Source organism: Anomaloglossus baeobatrachus, chromosome 5 (genome assembly GCF_048569485.1).
Source record: "Anomaloglossus baeobatrachus isolate aAnoBae1 chromosome 5, aAnoBae1.hap1, whole genome shotgun sequence".
Classification (NCBI taxonomy): Eukaryota; Metazoa; Chordata; class Amphibia; order Anura; family Aromobatidae; genus Anomaloglossus; species Anomaloglossus baeobatrachus.
In genome coordinates, this window is record NC_134357.1 from 84,222,907 (window position 1) to 84,249,598 (window position 26,692).

The window sequence follows — 26,692 nt, forward strand, 5'->3', positions numbered from 1 at the left end:
TTAGTCCTTCAAACTTAACTTAGACATACAATGAGATTAGTTCAATGACTATAACGGCCAATATTAACTAAAATGTGTATCGCTGCCCCAGTGTAACAATCATCCATCAGAAAGAAAATGACTTCTATCTAATGTATATGGCCACCGTCCATGACTCTAAGTAGTAGATACTGTTCACATAAAATCATTACACATCATTAGTCTTGTGAGCACTTTTATTTGTTTTGCTGTATATTGCCATTTATTCAGAATTTACCAGTTAAGCCTTATTTGCCATTCTACAGCTACAGTATGTCTAACCTTGCATCAAAAAATGTTGTGTAGGCACATGGCTTTTGGTTGATGATAGCCGATACATGTCCTAATATATGCCTAAAGACTACGACTATTAATACGTTGTCCACCTCTACTGCAGTAACTAAGCACACCATGCTCTATGGTTTGGAAATTTCTTTGCAAAAATTATCTAGAATGGTTTGGACAATGTTTTATAAATCTAGATCTAATGCTTGCTACTGTATTCGAGACATATATCATCTACTTATGATCAAATGGTGGAACGGGACCCCCACAGATCATCGTTCAGTATCTAGTTATATATGGTCCTATTATAAAGCAGCTAACTAGGATACAGCATATTGATTTTAAGCGAGTGCAGCCTCTTCTACTTTATCCTCCAATAGATCTTCTTTTTACTTCTCATCTTCGTCTTCTTTACTTTCTTTTGATTGTGACTTGAGCTCATTACTTTCCAATAATACTTTGCTTTTCTCTAGCTCTATATTGATGAACTCTTCATTATCTGTCACTGGATGATTTTTTAGATCCCCAAAACCAGGAAATAATATTGGAAAATCCATGATTTCCTTGATTTCCTCTTTTCCATGTGCTACAAAACAAAAATAAGCATTAAAGGTTTGGGTAGAATTAACATTAGTGACTAGACACCTGAGTGCTGGGGTGTGGGCGCTCCTGCCATCATTGAAGGTCGTCACTCAGCCAGTTTCAATCAAACTTCATATTTGAGGGGAAAAAATACAAAATAAAAAGAAATTTGGAGTTAAGTTGCAGCTACCTTTGGCTCAAGCAGCTCCCCAGTGTTCAGCTCAGGGACTGAACATCAACCAGACATCATCTCCCACCTGCTCTTAAATGCACCATATGCCATTACTCAGAAACACTTGTTGCAAATGATAAAAAATAAAAATGTAACCCCTTACCAGCCCATGATGTATTATGTCTGTCATGGGATGTCTCCTTGCCTCTTATGCGGGCTCACACACCGAGCCTGCATCTTTCCCTTCACATGTCAGCTGATCTGATCAGCCGACATGTACATCTAACGGACGAGGGTGGATTGCAGATCCGCATGCAGCTGTTAACCAGCTGAATACCGCTCTCAATCTCTGACAGTGGGATTTAACATATGTTAGCAGGGGGGGGTGTCATTCCCTGCTCCCATGATGTGATTGCGGGGTGCCTATAGGTTGTCATGACAGCCACTGGTCAGATGATGACTCCTGTGTCTGTCATGACGCTTTTCCTGCGAAGTAGAACAAGGTTTATGGCACACTTGGAAATATGGGTGCTGAAGAAGGGTTCAAACCAGTCATTAAATACAAGAGAACTTGGCACACAAAAATGAAAATAAGGACTTTATTATACAGGCAATCCAAAAAAATGTATAAAAATGTAACGTTTTAGCCCCTATATTTGGGTCTTCATCAGACACAACAGATTCTTGTGTAGGAATATGCCTTTAAGATGGTGATACTGTCAAAATCACTGTAATATTTATAGATAAAACATATTGCTGTTCTGTATAGATGTGATGGTGCGGTAGAGCAGAGCGTCTTACATGCAGGAGAAGGGCGCACAGATCAGTGTGAGATGCAAGTGTTATAAGTAGAGCTGACCGGACCTGGCCTGTAAAAGTCCGGATACGCGCGGTTCCAAAGTTGCCCAGGTGCTGGACCCGGGCCCAGGATTCTGGCTGTTTGATCCAGATCTCTTAATAAAAAAAAATAAAGGGAAAATAAAAAAAATAAGAATGAAGTGCTAGCTTCATACTTATCGAGGCTCCGGCCGGCTGTACGATGCTCCCGCGCTGCTGTACGCTGCTCCTACGGCCTCCCTGTGCCACTCTTTTCCCTGCCCACCAGCCAGTCTGGTCTCTGTGATTGGTTGCAGTCGGACGCGCCTCCAGCCTTTGTGACGCGTCTCCCTGCATCCAGTTGTGGCGCCCCTGAGGCTTCAGTCGCCACAGGGTACTGCACCTCACTTAAGGTGCGGTACTCATCCCGGGTAAGGAAGAGGTTAATTGCTATTGTTTCTCACATTCACAACCACACACAGTCAGGTGCTTTCCCACTAGGGGGTTAGCCTGGAGTAGATAGGGGGGGGGCCATAACAAGACATGGGACTTTCCCAGTCACTAGGAAAACCACCTGGTGGGCAAGCACCACTTGGGCAAAAGGAAGGAGCATCTCCGCACAGACAGTTAGCCCCGAGCACAGCTTGGGGTGAGGAGCACAGTCGGGACTTCGGTACAGGCACGTTCTCTCTACCTTCACACTTCTGAGAGCACTACAAGGCCCGTGGCTTGGAGCAGGTAGCTCAGCCCGGGTTCTCTACAGCTACTGGGGATTCTAGGGTCTGCAGCGAGTGCAGGAAACACCCGCAGCCCATTCCAGATTCTATCCACAGGACTGGAGGAACCCCGACCAGAAAGGACACACAGTGGGAACACTGGTGGGGACCTCTGAATTATCCGGGAGCAGCTGGGGCCCATCACGGCAGAGACCGGTACCCTGAGGCTGCACTTAAATTGTGAGTAAAAAGACCTGCAGCTGACTCAGCCTCTTATTGCCAGCGCCGGCACCCCGCGCTTCGGCGACAACGACCACTACAGCCCTCACAATCCATCCCGGGGCCCACTCCACCTGTGGGGAGCAGAAACATCCTTGCTGCAACACCATCAGCCCTGGAGGACAGCGACCGTAGTGGCAGCTAATCCCTGGCCGCGTACCACAGGTGGCGTCAAAAGACAACTACCCCTATGATCTCATCCACCGTCCTACCCCTTTTATTGTACGCCTCGGGGCCACGAAGCCGGGCAGGGCCACCTGTGACATCCCAGACCCGACACCACCAGCCCAGCGACGAGTAAAGTTAACTCCTTGCCCCATGGGAGTTACACAGTCACCTCTCATCGCGGCTCATCCATTCGGCACTCACAACGTGCAGCCATGCTGCTTGCTGTGATATTCAGATGCAGCATAGCTGAATCGTTGTGGGACCTGTTTTTTTGTATTTTATTCCAAATAAAGGATTTTTTTTGTGTTTTGTTTAATTTCACTTACAGATTAATGATGGGGGGTGTCTCATAGCTAATAATAATATTTATTCATTTATATAGCGCTATTAATTTCACAGCGCTTTACATACATCAGCAATACTGTCCCCATTGGGGCTCACAATCTAAGGTCCCTATCAGTATATTTTTGAATTGTGGGAGGAAACCGGAGTACGGAGGAAACCCATGCAAACACGGGGAGAACATACAGATGGTGGTCTTGGTGGGATTTGAACCGAGGACCCCAGCACTGCAAGACTGCAGTGCTAACCACTGAGCCACAGTGCCACCCATAGATACCTGACATCACTAATCTAGGGTTTAGTAGCAGCTGTGCACTGTTATTAACCCCTGCTATTACCCCAATTGCCAAAGCATCAGGGCATTCGGGGAGAGCTGGTAAAGCTCCGAGCTTGTCACATCTAATGGTTGCGGCAATTCCGGGCAGCTGGAGGTTGATATTTTAAGGCTGGGTCTCTCCAGCCTGAGAATACCAGCCCCCAGCTGGCTTTATCTTGACTGGATATCACAATTGTGGGGAACCGCACGTCATTTTTTTAAAATTATTTCAATTAAAAAAAAAGCCGCATGCGGTTCCTCTTAGGCTGTAGTCACACTTGCAAAGAACTTGCACGAGTCTCACATCGCATCACCCAGCACAGCCGCACACACTCTCCTGACAGGAGCGGGTCGGCAGCATGTAGTCCTATGCAGATGCACGCTCCTGTCAGGAGAGTGTGCGGCTGCTGGGTGATGCGATGTGAGACTCTCACAAGTGTGTGACTCCAGGCTTAATATAATACACAGCCATGATAAAGACCGACAGCTGGGGGTTGCAGCGGTGCACTTTATCTGTGCTGGTATCAGAATACGGAGGGACCCTATGCCGATTGTTTTATTTATTAATTTATTTTTATACCACCATACTGACCCGCAGACAGTTGCACTGCATTCCCCGCCCACCAGCCGTCCTGGTGTGACGCCCTGGCCTATCAGGTCGTCACAGGATATTGTGCAATCTGCCCTTCTGCATGATATCCATCTCCTCCTTGGTTACGGGTCCCTGACCTTTGGTGTTGCTAAGAACAAGCTAATCAAAATCCTAAGAACACTGCACCACACCCACCAGACACACCAATGGGTAGCCTGAAGGGAATAGGGCCGCCCACTTGGTGGTTGGTTAGGGAGGGTCATGAGTGTCAGGAGCAGTCAGTCAGAGAGTGGAGTGGTGACTAGAGTTGAGCGCGGTTCGCGGTTCGAGGTTCTCCAGTTCTAAGCTCGAGTGATTTTTGGGGCTGTTCGAGATCGAACTAGAACTCGAGCTTTTTGCAAAAGCTCAATAGTTCTAGATACGTTCGAGAACGGTTCTAGCAGCAAAAAGCAGGGCTTTTTACAGCTACAGTGTGCAGGAGCCATCGCTGGCAGCTTGCCAGAAGCTGGTAACCAAGATAAACATCGGGTATCCAAGCAAAACGCTTTGGTTAGTAACCCGATGTTTATCTTAGTTACGTGCAGGAAGCCCACACTTTCCCGCTCAGCTCGCTCCGCCCCCTCCTGCACGCGGCATGTACACATACATACATACACACACACACACACACACACACACACATACACACACAAACACAAACACAAACCCCCCCCCCCGCTCGGCTTACCTGCGGTGATGAAGTCCCGCCATCCCGACCTCAGCGCTGTCACTGTCCTCCATGGCCGCCGCTTGTCACATCACCTCTCGCTTCCGACCCGAGACTGACTAGCGGTGACGTCACGGACCTCTCGCGATACTTGAGGGGAAGACGCCGGTCATTGAACTCAGTGACAGGGGCTATCGGCAGTGCTGGAGATCAGCGCAGGTAATGTACCTCGCTGACAGCAGCACTTGTCATGCCCTGCAGTGACCTGGGCTGACCCATTGATGTTAGCTCAGGTCACTGCATTGCTCTCCCAGCCAATGGGGAACATCCTGCTCTTCATTGACTGGGACAGTGTGGATCGTCATGGCAACCCCTTGGATTACACCAGACCTGGATTTGTTTTTCAATCTAATAAATTGGTTAAAGAGGGAATGTATTGGGGAGTGTTTTTTCAAATAAAAATGTGTTTGTCGTCTATTTTCTTTTATTACTGACTGGGTTGGTGATGTCGGGTATCTGATAGACGCCTGACCTCACCAACCCCAGGGCTTGATGCCAGGTGACATTACACATCTGGTATTAACCCCATATATTACCCCGTTTGCCACCGCACCAGGGCGCGGGATGAGCTGGGGCGAAGCACCAGGATTGGCGCATCTAATGGATGCGCCACTTCTGGGGCGGCTGCGGCCTGCTATTTTTAGGCTGGGGAGATTCCAATAACCATGGACCTCCCTAGTCTGAGAATATCAGGCCCCAGCTGTCTGCTTTACCTTGGCTGGTGATCCAATTTTGGGGGACCCCTACGTGTTTTTTTTTTAAATTATTTATTTAATTTAAAATAACAGCGTGGGGTGCCCTCAGTTTTGGATTACCAGCCAAGGTGAGGTTGCCAGCTGTGGTCTGCAGGCTGCAGCCGTCTGCTTTACCCTAGCTGGCTACAAAACTAGGGGGAACCCTACGTCATTTTTTTTTCATTTTTTTGGCTAAATACAAAGATAAGCACCCCTTAGTGCCACATGAAAGGTACCAAAGGGTGCTCCACTTTTTCTCCATTTTTTTCTCCACTTTTTCTCCACTTTTTCTCCATTTTTTTTCTCCACTTATTCTCCACTTTTTCTCCTCTTATTCTCCACTTTTTCTCCACTTTTTCTCCACTTTTTATCCACTTTTTATCCACTTTTTCTCCACTTTTTTCTCCACTTTTCCTCCACTTTTTCTCCACTTTTTCTCCACTTTTTCTCCACTTTTTCTCCACTTTTTTCTCCACTTTTTTCTCCACTTTTTTCTCCTCTTATTCTCCACTTTTTCTCCACTTTTTTCTCCACTTTTTCTCCTCTTATGCTCCACTTTTTCTCCTCTTAATCTCCACTTTTTCTCCACTTTTTCTCCACTTTTTTCTCCACTTTTTCTCCTCTTATGCTCCACTTTTTCTCCACTTTTTCTCCACTTTTTCTCCACTTTTTCTCCACTTTTTCTCCACTTTTTCTCCACTTTTTCTCCACTTTTTCTCCACTTATTCTCCACTTATTCTCCACTTATTCTCCACTTTTTCTCCACTTATTCTCCGTTCTTTTTCTATGGTCGGTCTACCCATTAGCTCTGCCATGCATACTGTAGCTCTACACCTACTGCACATGTTACTTTATGATTGACATCTCTTTCGTACTAGAGCTGTCTAAGTCTACTCTGACCCCATATTTGTCATTACTATATTGTCCTTGTACTGTATTATGACATTTGTATCATGTGTTTCATTTCTTGCTGTGTTGCAATTTTTTTGCTGCATCCCAATTGTACCTCTACATTGTTCGAGTTTATGTTATTGTTCTCTCACTCTTATGTGATACTGATTATTGTCATTTTTCATGATTACATGCAGATAAGTCCAATCTGACGAAGGCTCAGGCCGAAACGTCATTTGTAACTTGTTTTGGACAAAAACATATATGCTTATGAAAAAAAATTTTTCTTAATACGGACCAATAAAGAGTGATTTTGCATTACTATCCGTTGTGACTTACTGACTTAGTATGGGAGATTTAGAGTGCCGAGGTTACTCACTAATTTTATCTATTATTACCTTTGAGCACCTATATACCAGTGAGCAGAGCTTCCTCTACAGTAGTTCTCCTGATTAGGCATGCCCTTACCTCATGAGCAGGGCATTGCAGCTTTGGTAGCAACCATTACGACATGGACTCTGCTGCTGTGGACCCGGGGAGAGTGAGTGCAGATTCATTGCACCCACACTCCTCACATGAAGGGTCCGCACTCCTAGAAAATGGGGGATACGTTCCCTGAGTGTCTCCCCCCATATTCTAGACGGTCCAGAGTCGTCGTGGGACCCCTTTATTTTTTTTCTTACAATAAATTGGTGAAAGAGGAAATGTTTTGGGGACTGTTTTTTCAAATAAATTTCTTTTGTCGATTTTTTTTTTTGTTAGTACTGACAGTTTATGATGTTGGGTATCTAATAGACGCCATGACATCACAAACTGCTGGGCTTGATCTCAGGTGACTTTACAGTTAGTATCAACCCGATTTATTACCCCGTTTGCCACTGCACCAGGGCACGGGATGAGCTGGGGTGAAGCGCCAGGATTGGCGCATCTAGTGGATGCGCCACGTCTGGGGTGCCTGCGGCCTGCTATTTTTAGGCTGTGAAGGCCCAATAACTATGGACCTTTCCACCCTGAGAATACCAGACCACAGCTGTCCGCTTTACCTTGGCTGGTGATCCAATTTGGGGGGGACCCTACTTTTATTGTGTAATTATTAATATTTATAAAATAATTATAAAAAAGAGCCTGAGGGGACCTCCACATTGGATCCCCAACCACGGTAAAGCTGCCAGCTGTGGTTTTCAGGCTACAGCCGTCTGCTTTACCCTAGCTGGCTATCAAAAATGAGAGGACCCAACGTCATTTTTTTTTTTAACTATTTTTTAAATAGAAAAAATTAATGGGCTTCCCTGTATTTTGATTGCCAACCAAGGTAACGGCAGGCAGATGGGGGTGGCAACCCATAGCTGTCTGCTTTATCTGCGCTGAGAATCAAAAATACCGCGGAGCGCTACGTCATTTTTTTAAAGATTTATTTTTACAGCACTGTGATGTCCAGCAATCAAAATACAGGGAAGCCCATTTTATTTTTAGTTATTTAAATAAATAATTAAAAAAAATATATATGGGCTCCCGCTGCATTTTTTGTATTGCTAGCTAAGGGTAATCCAAGCAGCTACTGGCTGCTAACCCCCACTGCTTGGTGTTACCTTCACTGGCAATGGAAAATCCAGGGAAGCATTTTTTATTTTTTTTGCCAAAAAACTACAAAAAAAGGACGTGAGCTTCGCCATATTTTTGTATGCTAGCCAGGTATAGCAGGCAGGTGCTGGAAGAGTTGAATACAGCGCTAGAATATGGCGCTTCTATGAAAATGCCATTTTCTGAGGCGGCTGCAGACTGCAATTCGCAGCAGTGGGGCCCAGAAAGCTCAGGCCAACCTGTGCTGCGGATTCCAATCCCCAGCTGCCCAGTTGTACCTGGCTGGACACAAAAATGGGGCGAAGCCTACGTCATTTGTTTTCTAATTATTTCATGAAATTCATGAAATAATAAAAAAAGGGCTTCCCTTTATTTTTGGTTCCCAGCCGGGTACAAATAGGCAACTGGGGGTTGGGGGCAGCCGTACCTGCCTGCTGTACCTGGCTAGCATAGAAAAATATGGCGAAGCCCACATAATTTTTTCAGGGGGCAAAAAACTTCTGCATACAGTCCTGGATGGAGTATGCTGAGCCTTGTAGTTCTGCAGCTGCTGTCTATCTGTATGGAGAAGAGCAGACAGCAGCTGCAGAACTACAAGGCTCAGCATACTCCATCCAGGACTGTATGCAGAATTTTTTTGCCCGCCAAAAAAATGACGTGGGCTTCGCCATATTTTTGTATGCTAGCCAGGTACAGCAGGCAGCCACGGGCCGCCTCCAACCCCCATTTGCTTATTTGTACCCGGCTGGGAACCAAAAATATAGGGAAGCCCGTTTTTTTTAATTATTTCACTTATTTCATGAAATAATTAAAAAACAAATGACGTGGGCTTCGCCCCATTTTTGTGTCCAGCCGGGTACAACTAGGCAGCTGGGGATTGGAATCCGCAGCACAGGTTAGCCTGAGGTTTCTGGGCGCCTCTACTGCGGATTTTAGTCCGCAGCCGTCCCAGAAAATGGCGCTCTCATAGAAGCGCCATCATCTGGCGCTGTATCCAACTCTTCCAACAGCCCTGGAGCCGGGTGGCTTGTTGGGTAATCATGAGTTAATACTGGCTTTGTTTTACTAGCCAGTATTAAGCCAGAGATTCTTAATGTCAGGCACGTTTGACCCGGCCATTAAGAATCTCCAATAAAGGGTTAAAAAAAACACCACACAGAGAAAAAATACTTTAATAGAAAAAAATACACAGACACATTAGAGACTCCATCTTTATTACCCCCTGTCAGCCCTCCACGATCCTGCTCTTCTGTCTTCTTTCTTTCTAGTGTAGTAGTAGTGACGATTGTAGTGAGGATGAGGTTCACCAGCTCATCACTTGGGGCTGGGGAACCTCCATCCTCACTACAATCCTCACTAGTGTAGTAGTAGTGACGATTGTAGTGAGGATGAGGTGCACCAGCTCATCACTTGGGGCTGGGGAACCTCATCCTCACTACAATCCTCACTAGTGTAGTAGTAGTGACGATTGTAGTGAGGATGAGGTGCACCAGCTCATCACTTGGGGCTGGGGAACCTCCATCCTCACTACAATCCTCACTACAATCGTGAACCAGCGTGCAGCCTTCACTCCGTGAGTGATCAGGGCTGGCTGTCAGCGGTAACAGCGGTAACGCTGACAGACGCGTTACCATAGCAACGGTGCTCTTGGAGCCGCGGTTAGCTCCGTTGCTATGGCAACGGTGATCTCCGTTAATGACCGGCTGTGTCAGCCGGTCCCTAACGGAATGGGGAGTCGACCGTGTGCTAGAGCATGTCGCCGGTACACGGCGATACACATATGTGCACCGTGTACCGGAGAGATGCACTCGCAGGTCCTACATGACGTGTCATAGTCATGTGACCAGTCTGTAGCCAATGAGATAATAGCCACGTGACTGGTCACATGGCTATTTTGACGTCACGATAGGTCCTGCATCTCTGCTGGCAGTGCAGGTCACCGGGAGGATTAAGCGATCATCGGATGGAATAGCGGCAGGAGACAGAGTGCAGAAGGGATCGCGGGGACCGGTAAGTGTTATGGCAATGTTTATTAACTGTTTGTGTACATTTATAATACATTTTTATGTGTTTGTGATTGCCTCCCATTCTAGCCTATACGTTCGAGTTCGGTTCGTCGAACGTTCGACGAGCCGAACTCGAACGGGACCCCCGTTCGGCGAACCGGCCTCGAGCCGAACCGGGACCGGTTCGCTCATCTCTAGTGGTGACTCTCGAGAGGAGAGGTCACAAGTGAGTTGAGAGAGGTGTAGCGTTGGAGGAGGTTGGGAGCAGGGCTCCTTGAGACTACTAGGTGGCAGACGTTGGTCTGGGCCTGGTAGGATCTTGAACCCCGGTCACAGGGGATCGTGACAAGGGGCACGGAAGTGCCGAGGAGGGCAGCCGGTGGCCTTGTGCCATCTCCAGGCAGGGGCCAGGGCACGACAGGGTACGTGGACCCTAGGCCAGGAAGTAGCTTCAAGCGTCCTGGTAATTAACCTGATGACGACAAAGCCTTCAAGAGACGTTCTCCACCCGCTCCAAACTCGGGGTGCTAGCACAACGAGGGGGATAGGACTTTCCCAATCCGCAGTCCAGAAAATCCCAAGCATGAACCCTGAGAGCAAGCTCACCCAGTTAGCCACACTGGTGAGAGGGGCCCGACTAGTTTTACACTACAGGGGCCAATCAGTAGAAAGGTGCCAAGGAAAGGGTCACAGGCTAACAAGCAACACCAACGGGCACGGGATCCAGGCGTGCTCCCTCCCTGCTGCAGCGGTGCTCAGAACTTTGGTTTACAAGTTGTCGGTGTCAGCGTTATTGGACTGAGTGAGTACGCAGTGACCCTTACCTCCCCAACGGTATCCCACCACCAGCATCACCGAGCCCCGGGGCATCCCCCCTTCCCACGGAGGGGTTAAACACCTGGCTGCCATCCCATCGCCACCGGGTGCTCCGAACAGCAGTGGTGGTACTCCACCTTACCACACACCGTGGGTGGCATCACGACCTTTAAATATACAGTCCCCTGTAAATACCCACTTTAATTTCGAGTGGCCGCACGACCCCGGGGTCTGGAGACCCCTCGAGCCACCGCGGTCTGGATCCGAGCAGTTCCGGCTGCTGACACGGGGGCGGTACACTGGCGCCTGTGATTAGTTGCAGTCTGTTGACACTAAGGCGGGCTTTGCACACTGCGACATCGCAGCCCGATGCTGCGATGCCGAGTGCGATAGTGCCCGCCCCCGTCGCAGCAGCGATATGTGGTGATAGCTGGCGTAGCGAAAATTATCGCTACGCCAGCTTCACACACACACTCACCTGCCGTGCGACGTCCCTGTGGCCGGCGGCCCGCCTCCTTGTTAAGGGGGCGGGTCGTGCGGCGTCACTGTGACGTCACACGGCAGGCGGCCAATCGGAGCGGAGGGGCGGAGATGAGCAGGATGTAAACATCCTGCCCATCTCTTTCCTTCCGCATATCCTACGGAAGCCGCAGTGAGGCCGGTAGGAGATGTTCCTCGCTCCTGCGGCTTCACACACAGCGATGTGTGCTGCCGCAGGAGCGAGGAACGACATCGGACCGTCGTGTCAGCGTAATCATGGATTACGCCGACGCTGCACCGATGATACGATAACGACGCTTTTGCGCTCGTTAATCGTATCATCTAGGCTTTACACACTGCGATGTCGCATGCGATGCCGGAAGTGCGTCATTTTCAATTTGACCCCACCGACATCGCACCTGCGATGTCGCAGTGTGCAAAGCCCGCCTAAGGTTGGGGGTGCATCTAACTGCAACCAATTACACGCGCCGGTGGGCGAGGAAACCAGTGAATATTCAATGAGGGTTAATTGACGGCTTTGGTACTGAATGCGTGACCTGCCTTGATGGAGGCTCGGTGAGTACACCGCATGCGCCCCTCCCCCCCATCCCCCATCCCCCATCCCTTCTACCAACATTTTTAATCTCCGAATTCTGGTTCCCATAGACTTATATGGGTAACAGATTCCAGACTGGATCCGGTTTTTTTTTTTTAACTCCTTCACGACCATGGACGGATCTTTCCGTCATGGATCGTGTCCCGGTAAGCCCTGCCCCCTGCCGCGGGCAGGCGGCGTGGATCGGCACACATATCAGCTGTTTTCAACAGCTGACATGTGTGCCTACATGTTCCGAGTGGAATCGCATTCCACCCGGAACATTAACCCCTTAGATCTCGCTGCCAAAGTCTGGCAGCGAGATCTATATGCGCGTGGCCATGTTTTTTACTTACCGCCGCCCCCTCCGGACGTCAACTGAGTGATCACGTGACGTTCGGTGATTGCCATCGTAGCACAGGGTCATGTGATGACGCCTGCTGCTATGAAGTTTCACTTTCATTCTTCCTCGGCCGAGAGCAGAGGAAAAAAGAAAGTGACTATTTCTGCTGTTTACAGCGGTATAGCTGTGATCAGCAGATAGCGATCAGCAATCGGATTGCTGATCGCTATAGCCCCCTAGGGGAACTAGTAAAATAAAATAAAAAAAGTAAAAAAAAAGTTTTAAAAAATTAAAAAAAAAACAAAAAACCTAAAAGTTCAAATCACCCCCCTTTCCCCCAATTGAAAATTAAAGGGTTAAAAAATAAATAAATATACACATATTTGGTATCGCCACGTTCATAAATGCCCGATCTATCAAAATATAAAATCAATTAATCTGATTGGTAAACGGCGTAGTGGCAAAAAAATTCCAAACGCCAAAATTACGTTTTTTGGTCGCCGCAAGTTTTACGCAAAATGCAATAACAGGCGATCAAAACGTAGCATCTGCGCAAAAATGCTACCATTAGAAACATCAGCTCGAGACGCAAAAAATAAGCCATCACTGAGCCATAGATCCCAAAAAATAAGAACGCTACGTGTTTCGGAAAATGGCGCAAAACGCGCGCCACTTTTATTGGACAAATTTGTGAATTTTTTTTAACCCCTTAGATACAGGTAAATCTATACATGTTTGGTGTCTACAAACTCGCACCGACCTCAGGCATCATACTTACACATCAGTTTTACCATATAGTGAACACCGTGAATAAAACATCCCAAAAACTATTTTGCCATCATACTTTTTTTGCAATTTTTCCACACTTGGAATTATTTTGCTGCTTTCCAGTACACCATATGGTAAAACTTATGGTTTCATTTAAAAGAACAACTTGTCCCGCAAAAAACAAGCCCTCATATGGCAAGATTGACGGAAAAATAAAAAAGTTACGGCTCTCGGAAGAAGGGGAGCAAAAAACAAAAACGCAAAAACGGAAAGTGCCCCGGGGCGGAAGGGGTTAAATTTAGCAGGGACCCGCCGGTCTCAGTTTTTCTGCGAGTCTGCGCAGCTCTAGTTATAAGAGGGCTCCACAGAAGCAGAGTCTCGGCATGGCTACGATTTGGCGTTCATGATGAGTGTGCTGGGTGGTGCTGAAGCACCCGCACCACTCAGCACACTGTTTCTGTGACTGATATGTTTATTACTGGTCCCAGCTATTTGCAGTTGCCTTCTGCTTCACATAAGCGCTAGTTCTGTATTACTCATGGATCTCTGGCACCATCTAGTGGTTTCTTTGTGTAATGCAGGTTAAAGGTTATCTGCTGCTGTGGACATATTCATTGTTATTGACGTATATATTCTCAGGGTACTGCTCTGTTTATGGGTGTGCTGACTGTGTGATTTCTATACACTTGTGGATATTATTCTTCTTGCTTGTTATTTATGGACTTTTTAATCTTCTTTGTGATACTACTGTCTGATAAAGATTTTCTATTCTACTAAAGAGGATTCTCTTTTTGAATTATTCCCCAATGTGTATGGGTCTGTATATGCTCCAATTTCTTTTGATGGTATTCTAATTATGCGCAGGAGTGGCCCTAGCTATTTACCTTTCCATAATATGGTGTCTTTATATGTCCACTTTTGTGTTTTATATATCCAGTCTAGGAGTATACAGTATATCACAAAACTGTGTACAAACCTCACATTTTTGTAAATATTTTATTATATCTTTGCATGGAACAACACTGATAATATGACACTGTGATGCAATGTACAGTAGTCAGTGTACAGCTTATATAACAGTGTAAATGTGGTGTCTTCTAAATAACTCAACACACAGCCACTAATGTTTAAACAGCTGGCAAAAAGTAAGTACACCCTGTGTCCATGTCCTGTGGTCTGATAAAATCAAGATAAACTTATTTGGTTAAGATAGTGTCAACCAGGTGAGGAGGACAAAAATAAGTGTGTTCTGCCTACAGTCAATCATGGTGGTGGGAGTCTCATGGTCTGGGGCTTCATGACTGCTGCCGGCTGTGTGTAGCTACAGTTCATTGAGGGAACCATGAATGTCAATATGTACTGTGACATACTGAAGTAGAGCTTGATCCCCTCCCTTCAGAAACTGCGCCACAGGGCAGTATTCCAACACAATAACACTCTAAACACACTTCCAAGACGACCACTGCCTTGCTAAAGAAACTGAGGGTAAAGGTGCTGGACTGGCCAAGCATGTCTCCAGACCTAAACCCTATTGAGCATCTGTTAGGCCTCCTCAAATGGAAGGTGAAGGAGAACAAGGTCTCTAACATCCTCCAGCTCCATGATGCCATCATGGAGGATGGAAGAGGACTCCAGCGGCTCCTGTGAAGCTCCAGTGAACTCCGTGCCCAAAGAGAGCTAATTCAGTGCTTGAAAATAAATGGTGGCCACACAAAGTATTGACACTTTGGGCACAATTTCACTTAGAGGTGTACTCACTTTTGTTGTCATATCTTCAGTGTTATCCCATGAAAAGATATAAAAAATACTTACAAAAATGTGAGGGGCGTACTTACTTTTATGATATACTGTATGTAGCATAATATACCAGCCACATTGTTATAAAAATATTCCAAAGATGAAACAGATAATGTCTGTGTATAAAGAAGATGCCTTTATAAAAGTGGTAGAAAAGGTGACTACTTACCAAAAAACACAGATATGCAGCCGACGTCGTCGTCATCCACCTCTTTGCAGTAGAAGTAGGCGCGGCACTCCCTTGTGCTGCACGCTCTCATTTTATGAGTACTGTAGTCTAACAATGATTCACTCCTTATAGCAAACATTTCATCTTCATCAAATATATACCCATCTTTAAAAACTACAGGATTTCTTGTTATGTTCAGCTCTTCAGCAAGGGATTGTGTAAAATTGCCTGCAATTAAATGTTTAATTTCGAAAGTTAAATTTATTGAACTGGTCAATGAATATCGGGGTACTAATGTCTGTGCATATATGCACCAGTACTAAGCAACAATACATACACTACATCAGAGCTTCTCACATTTTCTGATTAGATCTCACTAGCGAATACACAGTGATGCCCGGCTTCACCAGTGAGCAAACATCACAAGGGTGACCCCGTATAGCCTCTTATTCCAAACCAATGCCACCATGAAGCTTGCACAATACATTTTAGCAGGGGTGGCCAATTAATACCCAAAAGGGGCCACATGCAAGGACGTGACTGTTGTGGAGGGCCAAACCAATAGGCTGAAATTAATTCTGCTCAATATTAATAATAGCATAATAATTATAATTATTTTATACTAATATTAATTGTATCACTGAATATTGAGCAGAATCAAGTATGCTGTCATTCGCCTATATACTGTATGAGCACACACCCCTCCCTATATACAGTATGAGCCTCCACACAGTTCCATATACAGGATGACCCCTCACATAGCTCATCTATATACAGTATCAGTCCCCCACATAGCCTCTCTAAATACATTTTGTACCCTCACACAGCCCCCCATATACATTATGTGCCCTACATAGCCTCATACATATATTATAAGCTCCACATAGCGTGACATAAACAGCATAAGGCCCTATATAGCCTCCTATATACAGTTTGAGCCCACACATAGCCTTCTACATATATTATGAGCCCCACATAACCTACCTATATACAGAATGAGCCTCACAGCCTCCTAAATATAGCATGAGCCATCACATGGCCTCCTAAATATAACATGAGCCCTATGTAGCGCCCCTAAACCCATCAGGGAGTTATAAGGTACTGATCTTGTCAAAGATGCAGTGCCTACCCCATGGGACCTGGAAGACCAGTGCCGGTAACACCAAAACACATTTTAATCCCAGTTTTTCTCCATCCACAGACTTGTGACAGACTAGAGTTGGAGCCAATGGATGGCCACCCAGGGGTGCAGCCGATCCAGTCCACTAGATGACAACCAGGTGAGAGGGGACAGACAGTTAGTTAGTGGGAGTGAGAGGAGACAGACGTAACCGCACTGACACAGGAGTGTAATGGTGACCTGAGGGCCCAGGCGTGTGGTTGCCGGTGGAATACGGTGGATACTCCCGGAACCATAGCACCGATGGGGTACAGAACCCTAGGTCAGGCAAACGCTCCAGGCAGACCTGATAAAATCTGCATAGTGAGGGAACCATCCAGGACCTCACTGACCTTAGATGTCTGGGGGCACCAGCAGTAACGGGAGAACCAGGGAACAGAACAGAACACCGACCCTAAAGGGTTCACACTGCCCGCCATATGGACCAGAGACTGAGAGACTACCAGGAGAGGACCCCCAGACGCTCCAAGCCACGGGGACCCACAAACTTGAGAAAGGTGCAGGGGAAAGAAGCCACCAGGTCACCAAACCGGCACTGGGACTAAGGGGACCAGTGGTGAGTGTGATGACCTGGACCCCAGGGGTCACAGGTAACAACACCTACCACATTACACACACACCCCCATCCCCTGTGAGGACACACCCATCACCCGAAAGGGAGACCTGATGCCTCCCTCAGGGCCAGTAGGACACACCAGGTGGGCGGAGTCAGGCAGAAAGGCACGCCCACCGAGGAGACTACTGTCCTGAGGCAGGAAATACAAACAGTTCAAGTTTAAGTTGGGAGTTGTAGAGTGACAGTGAGAGGAGTGGAGTGGCAGAGCTGTCAGGGACCCGGGTAGGAGCCTGGGACCCTTGAAACGTCAGGCAGGCAGATGGTGGTGGCGGTCTGCAGGAGTACCAGTACAGCAACCGGCGGAACCGTAGGGACCGGGCCAGGGTTGGAGCCCGTCGGCCTTGAACCGGGGAGTCAACCGTGTACCGGAGCACCAGAAACCGCTTACTCAGACCCCGTCCTAGCTTAGAAGCCACTGAGTTTAGGCAAATTGACTGATTGCTGGCTGGACCTCACGGGTTCATCCACACCCAAAGTCCCAAAAGAAGGCAAAAGGCCACCGATACCGGGTGAGAGCCACCGCCAAGGGCCAAACATCCGACGGGCCAGCGCCTGCGGGCAACCGAGGGCTCCTCCGGCAGCTCAACGCCGGGGAGCGGGCTACCACTGTCCAGGCAGGGGAGCCGAAAAACCACAACAAGAGGTGCAAGGGAAAGTGGCCACCATCAACCTCACAGGTGACACAAGCTGTCGGCTGCGGGACCCGACCATATCCGAACTTTGGTTTACCAGTGACTCTGAGTGTGAATTAATAGTGAGTACACCAGTGCCATCCGGGCACAACACTGCACCGCAGAATGGCACCCTGCACCCCGACAACAACCCCGTCGCCAGCAGTCTCCCCCACCGGGCCCCGGGACACACCGCCCCTACCCACAGAGGGGCTAACATCTAGGCTGCGGCCGCAACACCGATCCCAGACGAGCCCACCTTCACTCCAGCCGCAGCGGTGGTGCATCCCGTCAACACGACCCGTGGGTGGCGTCACGACCCGTAGGACGACAACGCGGCCCACCCGGCTGCGCGCCTCGTTCCACACCACCACCACCCCATTGCCTCCCCTCTAACAGAGCGACGTGGCCCCCGGTCCGGAGGCGCTCGTGCCACCGACAACCCGAGCTCGGACCTCGAGCTGCTCGGCCCGAGCAGCGGAGAGCGGCCGGGCCCCTCTCAGGGCGGTACAGTGAGGACCAGCCTTCCTCCGGGTACCAGCCATCCAACTGCTGTGAGTAAAGAGAACCAGTTACACTGCAATCCCTTGTGTGGCCTACCTTCTTTCCGCACCTAACTCCATCACTTACCCCCTGGGGCCCCAGCCCTACTTGCGAAGGGCCCAACATCCAGGCTGCCATCAACATCAGCCCAGTGGAGATACTGTGCAGCGCCGGTTCTATCTCCATAACCACAACCCGCAACTGGCGTCACAACATAAATTTTATTAAATATTCCACTGGACATAACCCCTTTTAAAGCGACCCCTAGGGTCACAGAACCGGACCGGGCAACGGCTACCCAGTTACACATCTCAGTAGTATACCGCCCGGGACCGAGTACCCCATAGCTCTGGGGCAAGTCACCTACATAACCTACTATATACTTTAGGAGCCCCCCATAGCTTTATAAATAAGTAAATGGGAATATAGGGATGCACAGCACAAAATCAACACAGTTGAGTGCAACCTATGTGTAAACCAATGATGCAAACAAAAGGGAGAAAACAGTACACATAATAGAGGCGCACATCAAAGTCATGCAGTATTCAAATGTAATAAATTTTATTGGGTCAAAAAAGAAAAGACAAGGACATCATAAAAACCTTTAAAATACACATATGACATATGACCTCACTGATACTCCAATTGAAATAAATAGCAAATGTAGATAAACAAATAGTAGTTCAATCAACAATGTATAGCATACCAAACACCTTTTAAATCAAAGATGGGGACACATACCTAGTAAGACAATTAATACTAAGGTAGTATATAGCATGAAAGAAGCCCCCAAATTGGCAGTTGCACAGTTATAACAAGACTGAAGACTACGCCCATATTAATGGTATTACATCCGGTCCCTCCAATGCTACCCTGGTACTATAGCAATATTAATATAGATTATATGTGACAGTATAAGACACAATGATCAATCACAAAATGTCCCAATACTAGGTAAACTGGATATAATTGCATGAGGAGAGACACATAGCATCAGATAAAATATGTGGAACAACAAGTCCCAGCCAGGAAATTTCACTATGCTCATGCAGCCAGGGACCACGGATCACACTGGTTGTTTCAGTGATCTATGGCCAAATTGCCAGAAATGCCTGGACTGGCAAAATTGTGAATATAAGGAAAGTGCACGGCTTTCCACCCATGCAAAGTGCAAGGAGAATCACAAAGACATATCCATGAATCATATAAGCAGTATGGGCGCAAGATAAGCGCGTTTACCAGCCGGGCCCGGCGCAGTCAAAGGAAGGTATGCATAAATCGTGCAAGGAGTAAAAGTGGGGTCAGGAAACGGCCCAACGCGTTACGCTGCCTAGCAGCTTCGTCAGGGGAGCCAATTATATCCAGTTTACCTAGTATTGGGACATTTTGTGATTGATCATTGTGTCTTATACTGTGTCCTCATCTTTGATTTAAAAGGTGTTTGGTATGCTATACATTGTTGATTGAACTACTATTTGTTTATCTACATTTGCTATTTATTTCAATTGGAGTATCAGTGAGGTCATATGTCATATGTGTATTTTAAAGGTTTTTATGATGTCCTTGTCTTTTCTTTTTTGACCCAATAAAATTTATTACATTTGAATACTGCATGACTTTGATGTGCGCCTCTATTATGTGTACTGTTTTCTCCCTTTTGTTAGCATTATAAATAAAGCATGAGCCCTCATATATCCTCATATATACATTGAGTCCCATATAACTTTATAGATAAAGCCTGAGCCCTCATATAATTTCCATTATACTTTATGAGCACCCACATAATGTCCTATTTACATTATAAGCCCCACGTAGCCTCGTATATAAAGCATGAGCTCCCAATTAGCCTCCTATAAACATTATAAGCCCCTGTATAGCCTCCTATATACTTTATTAACCCCCATATAACCCATTATATACTTTATGAGCCCTTACATAGCCCCCTATATATGGTACATTTCGAGCTTCTACGCAGCCTTTTACATACATAGAAACATCTCATTCACATGAAAAATAAAAAATAAAAAAAACACATACGGACCTCGCCATTCCACCCGGCGTTCTCCTCCGGTGCACAGACTCTCCACACAGCACACACACTGATGTGACATCATTGCATTTGCTGTGCCTTACACTGATTGCTGGAAGACGGAACCAGTGTCCCCTCCTCCACCAATGTATTCACCCCATCTGCATCCTAAGAAAGCAAATAGCGGGGATATCGGGACTCATGCGGCAAAGGGCGCCATATACAACAGTGCAGACAAAAATACTCTACGGCCTCTTTCACACATCCGTGCAAAACACAAACGTTTTGCACGGTCCGTGGCGTAGGTGTGTATGTGTGTGCGTGTGTCCGTGTGTGTATTCAACGTGTGCTGTTAGTATGCTAGCTATCTGACATCCGCATAGCACACGAATAGCATGAACCTCTATACTTACCTGTCCATGGTGCTGCTGTATCTGGCACTGCTGCTGCTTCCTGTCCAAGATGCAGTGAATATGCAATGAGCATAATGAGCAGGGGTCAGAAGCAAGTGACAGCAGCACCGAAGACATCAGCAATGAAGACAGGTAAGTATAGAAAATAATTTTATTCCACAGACACAGTGTTTTCTCTGGTACATGCCACACTGATGTCACACGGGAAATCCCCATGATGTATTTGATGCCTTATTGCTTTAGCTGAAATTCGCTGATTCTCCAGTATGAGGTTGTGCACAGCATCAACGATCTCAGGAACAAGGACGTTCCTCATCATTGGTGCTGAAGTGGCCCATTTTATATTTGGCAACCCAGTTCTTAACTGTGGAATATGAAGGGCATTGATCCCCCAATGTCTGCGACACATCACCATGAATATCCTTTGCAGACTTTTCATGCAGAAACAAGAATTTTATCCCTCCTCTGCTCTCAGTTGCTGTGAATATCGTAATAGACTCCGCCATTTTGTTTTTCCGCGTGCGTAGAACACTGTTGCCATAGGCAACAAACACAAAAAGTTGAAAACATATATTAGACACATAAGGCTTTCATGTGATGTAACATTCGTTACCATAGAAACAAAAAAAAGATCACAAAGCCAAAGACTTATCAGTAGCCCCCCGTATTTATTTTAGAAATGCATTATAATACATTTTTTTACTTGAAAAGCAGCATACATATGTGTCGCCCTGGGCAAGCCAGGGGACACAGGTCACACACCACCACACCCCACATCCCAGGTAGGCACATCTAAGCTGAACCAAAAATCCTTGTTGCCTTCCTCCAGAGGCTGGTGATTCACACCAGGGGGTGGGCCAGGCGGTTGGCTCCGCCCACCAAGGAGATCACAGCTCTGGAGGCGGGAGAAACCAGGCAGATTAGCCCGGGCAGGGCAAGAGTCAGCTCAGGGAAGAGCTTGAGAGTGGAGTCTAGTCAGGGAGGAGTAGCCCAGGCTGGGCTAAAGTAAACAGCAAGTGAGAGTAAGAAAAGTAAAGTGGTAAAGGAGGAAAGCAAGAGTGGTGACAGAGAGAGAGAAAAGCCTGAAGAGTCCAGCTAAGTGCAGGACAGGTCAGCAAGGTCAGCAACGGCGGTGACTGTCTGGAGGGGGACCGTTTGGAAGTTCCTGGAAGGACCCCGTAGGCTGTGTGCCCGGTGGTCTGGAGCAGTGTTCCGAAGGACAGTCAACACCAGGGCAGGGGCCTCTCGGACCCCGGCAAGGCTTGGAGTCGCCGTAAATTGCCGAATCCGTCAGTGAAGGGGACGCAGATCCCTCAACAACCAAGACCCGATAGAAGGCAACAGCCCAACCTGTACAACAGAGACACCGCCACCGCCAGGGCACCAGTTTCTGAGGGCCAGCGCCTGCGGGCAAAGAGTAGTGCTCCTCCGGCCCAGCTTGAAGCCGGGGAGCGGGTTACCGGTGGGGACCCATCGCAACCAATTAGTACACAAGGTGCAAGGAAGAGGGACATCACCGTCACCTACCGGGAGAGCAATTGCAGCCGTCCGTGGGACCGTCTTACCAGCCGTTTGGTTTACCGTACAAACTGTGTCATCATCTCAGGCTGAGTGAGTACCACAGTGCCGCAAGGCACAGCGCTGCCCCCGCGTCCCTGCGCCCACCAGGCCCTGCACCTCCCAAGCCATCACTGGGCCCCGGGATCACCAACCCCTACCCACGGAGGGGCAACACAACACCTGGCTGCTCCACATCACCATCCCCGGGATCCCCGTATTGAGCAGCGGTGGTGCTACAAATCACCACAACCGTGGGTGGCGTCACGGACATTAACCCAACACCCCAAATCCCCTTTCACTCACGGGCGAGGAGTGCCGCTCGAGAAACCCCCGGGATCCGGCCCACGGCTCGAGCCACCACTGAGCAGCGGCAGCCGCCGGACCCGAGCAGAAGGGGTGAGCGCGGTGTGCTGACACCCTCCTCCCCGCCCGCGACAACTTGGCGTCACGAACAGGATCTTACCGCTCTGCCGTCAGGTAGAGGTGCGCCTTGTTACCGCCGGAGGTATCCGGCAGAAAAATTTCAGAAGCCGCCATCTTTGGCGCGAAAAGTTCCCGCTCGAGCGTCTTCTCGAGCAGTAGAGGCGCGAAGGCCAAAACCCCGTCCTGAGAGAGGAGGGGCCGGAAAGAGCTAAGGGGGACGCGATCGCGGCTGGACGCATGTAGCTGCAGCTATAAGAGCAGGGACGCCAGGACTCTGCAGACATACTGGGTTCCTGGAAGGCACGATTGCCAAGATGTACAACCCAACTCCCAACGAGGAAGCCCCCGCGCCCGGCACGGCGACGTGGTTGAGGGACCGGACCGTCCCGCTGAGTAACCGTCTGCAGGCACATATGCAACTCCTCCTGGAGGAGTGGGAGACCGACATGGCGGACGTGGTGGCTGCTATGTGGAGACGCGAGGTTGAAGAGGAGTTGGAGGAGCGGGTAAGCGACCCACGCCCCTGTATTCCTGAAGGATCGGCCGCTGCGGCTGAGGGGCCCGGCCGGCTTCCGCTCACCCTGCCTCTCTCCCCGCTATCCGTAATAGCTGCTGCCGCCCCGCCATTAGGCCCGCTACCTGCCCCATCGGTAGCGATACCCTGCCCAGCCGCTTCGGCGGACCAGCCGGCTGCAGACGTTCAAGATGGCCCTGAAGTGCACCAAGGGGAACCGCTAGAACCACGGCCCCTTAACAGCGTGGTGCCTGAAGTCCCAGTAGAGACTGTGCCAGACCCTGAGCCCGGAACCGTGGCCTGGATGAAGGCCCGGGTGATTCAGTTCCACCGGCGTCAGCAGGGACAACTCCTCCGGATGATGGAGCAGTGGACCGACGAGGTGGAAATGCTGATTACAGCTGTCCCGATGTACAGAGAGGGAACCGATGTAGCAGAGTCGACTGGTGACCCACGTCCCTATGTCCTCCCAGGACCAGCCGCTGCGGCTGAGGGGCCCGGCCTAGTCTCGGCCTATGCATCACCCTTGCCGCTACTTATGGGGCGCCTCAGTGTAGACTCGCCTGGTCTGCTATTCCGCGTCACTGCCGAGGGATCTGAAGCGTTGGATGTTGGAGATCAGGAGGCTGCGGCAGCTGGCGGCAACCCGCCTGACGCAGGAACAAGAGATGACGACTCCTACCCCAGCTTCGGGTCCGCTGTTGCAGTTGAAGGAGCAAGTGAGCGTTCCCGCTATGTGGGAGACCCCGTGGTTTACCATACCCCGCGTACCGGTGGAAATGGGTACCGGGTACCTCTGTCACAGCAGGCATGTCAGTGCATGTTTGATGTGTTGGTGGCAGAGGATGGGTCCGCCTTAGCAGAGGAACCGGAGTAGGGCAATGGATGCCCGCAGCACCGTCCCCGTTGGGACCACCTGCTTGTTTGTTTGAAAAGTTTAGAAGTTTGACGAATGATAAGAAGTGAAATGATCCGAAGTTCACCTGATTCACCGTGTGATTTGCAACCGGCTGGAGCCGGCACCGTTGTCCCCGTGGGGACCGTTTAAAAATGCATGGGAACTATCCATGGACAAGCCCGTGAACTTGCAGGGCACCCACAAACGTTAGTGGCTTGTAAATATGTTGTTTGCAGTTACCGTTTTCCGCAATGCCGCCTCCGGAGAGGCAGGTTGGAGGGAGGGCCCTCAGCAGAGCAGGCTAGGGCCCAGCCACCAAAGGAACCGGTGGCTACCCTCTGGAGGGAAGGACAGATCCCGCTCGGGTACCGTGTGCTGGACTGTGGGTCAAGGGGTGCTGCCTGGGTTTTAGGGGCAGCATCAGGGCCAGGTTGCTTGGGTGGGAGAGAGCGGAAACCGTAACCGTAAACCGTTGCAACGTTAAAGTAAATGTGCCTCCCGTTTGGGGAAGAGTTATTAAAAATGTGAATATGTTATGTTTAACCCTGTTATCCCCTTTTTACAGAAAAATAAAACCGGTGTAGGACGGCAGCCCGCGGACGGTCTGCATTTTGCTAAGGGGGAATGTGTCGCCCTTGGCAAGCCAGGGGACACAGGTCACACACCACCACACCCCACATCCCAGGTAGGCACATCTAAGCTGAACCAAAAATCCTTGTTGCCTTCCTCCAGAGGCTGGTGATTCACACCAGGGGGTGGGCCAGGCGGTTGGCTCCGCCCACCAAGGAGATCACAGCTCTGGAGGTGGGAGAAACCAGGCAGATTAGCCCGGGCAGGGCAAGAGTCAGCTCAGGGAAGAGCTTGAGAGTGGAGTCTAGTCAGGGAGGAGTAGCCCGGGCTGGGCTAAAGTAAACAGCAAGTGAGAGTAAGAAAAGTAAAGTGGTAAAAGAGGAAAGCAAGAGTGGTGACAGAGAGAGAGAAAAGCCTGAAGAGTCCAGCTAAGTGCAGGACAGGTCAGCAAGGTCAGCAACGGCGGTGACTGTCTGGAGGGGGACCGTTTGGAAGTTCCTGGAAGGACCCCGTAGGCTGTGTGCCCGGTGGTCTGGAGCAGTGTTCCGAAGGACAGTCAGCACCAGGGCAGGGGCCTCTCGGACCCCGGCAAGGCTTGGAGTCGCCGTAAATTGCCGAATCCGTCAGTGAAGGGGACGCAGATCCCTCAACAACCAAGACCCGATAGAAGGCAACAGCCCAACCTGTACAACAGAGACACCACCACCGCCAGGGCACCAGTTTCTGAGGGCCAGCGCCTGCGGGCAAAGAGTAGTGCTCCTCCGGCCCAGCTTGAAGCCGGGGAGCGGGTTACCGGTGGGGACCCATCGCAACCAATTAGTACACAAGGTGCAAGGAAGAGGGACATCACCGTCACCTACCGGGAGAGCAATTGCAGCCGTCCGTGGGACCGTCTTACCAGCCGTTTGGTTTACCGTACAAACTGTGTCATCGTCTCAGGCTGAGTGAGTACCACAGTGCCGCAAGGCACAGCACTGCCCTCGCGTCCCTGCGCCCACCAGGCCCTGCACCTCCCAAGCCATCACTGGGCCCCGGGATCACCAACCCCTACCCACGGAGGGGCAACACAACACCTGGCTGCTCCACATCACCATCCCCGGGATCCCCGTATTGAGCAGCGGTGGTGCTACAAATCACAACAACCGTGGGTGGCGTCACGGACATTAACCCAACACCCCAAATCCCCTTTCACTCACGGGCGAGGAGTGCCGCTCGAGAAACCCCCGGGATCTGGCCCACGGCTCGAGCCACCACTGAGCAGCGGCAGCCGCCGGACCCGAGCAGAAGGGGTGAGCGCGGTGTGCTGACACCCTCCTCCCCGCCCGCGACACATACCGTTCAGGACCAATACACACAGGCATATTTGTTTATGACAAATGGGGCAGAAATTAAGCCACAAATTTGCAGGAAAATTTTCAATTCTTACAAGAGGGTTTGCTAAAAAATTTGGTTATAGACTTTACCTTATACAATGCATTGGTAAAGGCTGCCATTAATTCCACAAAATAAATTTTAATCTCAGAATATGTATAATTTACACAATTTGGAAAGTGAGAAGTCATAGCATTTGTATCTGGATATATTACACAGTGATTACGCAAGAGCGAAATATTTTACCAACGGTTTTTTAAAAGATGATACTTACTGAGCCGTATACTTAAGCAAACAATGTTGTAACCCACTTTGGTGCAGTACGTGTAGTATCGGCAATCTTCGGTCTTGCAGTCCCTCGTGACAAGGGCACTATACACTAGCAGTGTATTCACGTCTCCAGCAAAGGTTAAGTTCTCATTATATGTGTATCTGTCAGAAAATGCCGGGCGGGATACCAAAGATTCAAGGTCTCGTAAATCTTCTGCAAAGTGTGTTGAGTTGGCTAGAAAAATAAATGTTTTACAATAGTTTCATTAAAAACAGCTTGATGATTATACATTACTAGTTAGGGGCAGACATACTAAAAGTCTGATGGGCAATAAGAGCCACTGCTTTCTTCACCAGTTTGACTACTTTAAACCCTTTACGACAAAGGACATACCGGTACAT

The 26,692-nt window shown here is 48.8% G+C and overlaps 1 protein-coding gene across 1 annotated transcript; it reads right to left on the bottom strand.

Moving 5' to 3' along the window:
* Positions 1-228: 228 nt before the first annotated feature.
* Positions 229-26,692, bottom strand: LOC142312665 (uncharacterized). Its single transcript, XM_075351661.1, has 4 exons — positions 26,605-26,692; positions 26,295-26,525; positions 15,233-15,460; positions 229-889 (listed from the first exon to the last, which is right to left on the bottom strand). The coding sequence occupies exons 1-4, from the start codon at positions 26,690-26,692 to the stop codon at positions 693-695; spliced, it is 744 nt and encodes a 247-aa protein (XP_075207776.1). The 3' UTR covers positions 229-692.

What these genes read in the sequence shown, in the direction of transcription:
- LOC142312665 (XM_075351661.1), bottom strand. Translation starts at nt 26,692, where the DNA reads ATGTACCGGTATGTCCTTTGTCGTAAAGGGTTTAAAGTAGTCAAACTG. An exon ending in TATTGCCCATCAGACTTTTA is followed by an intron (nt 26,526 to 26,604) that starts GTATGTCTGCCC and finishes TTATTTTTCTAG; the next exon opens with CCAACTCAACACACTTTGCA. An exon ending in CTGCATATCTGTGTTTTTTG is followed by an intron (nt 890 to 15,232) that starts GTAAGTAGTCAC and finishes TTTGTTTTGTAG; the next exon opens with CACATGGAAAAGAGGAAATC.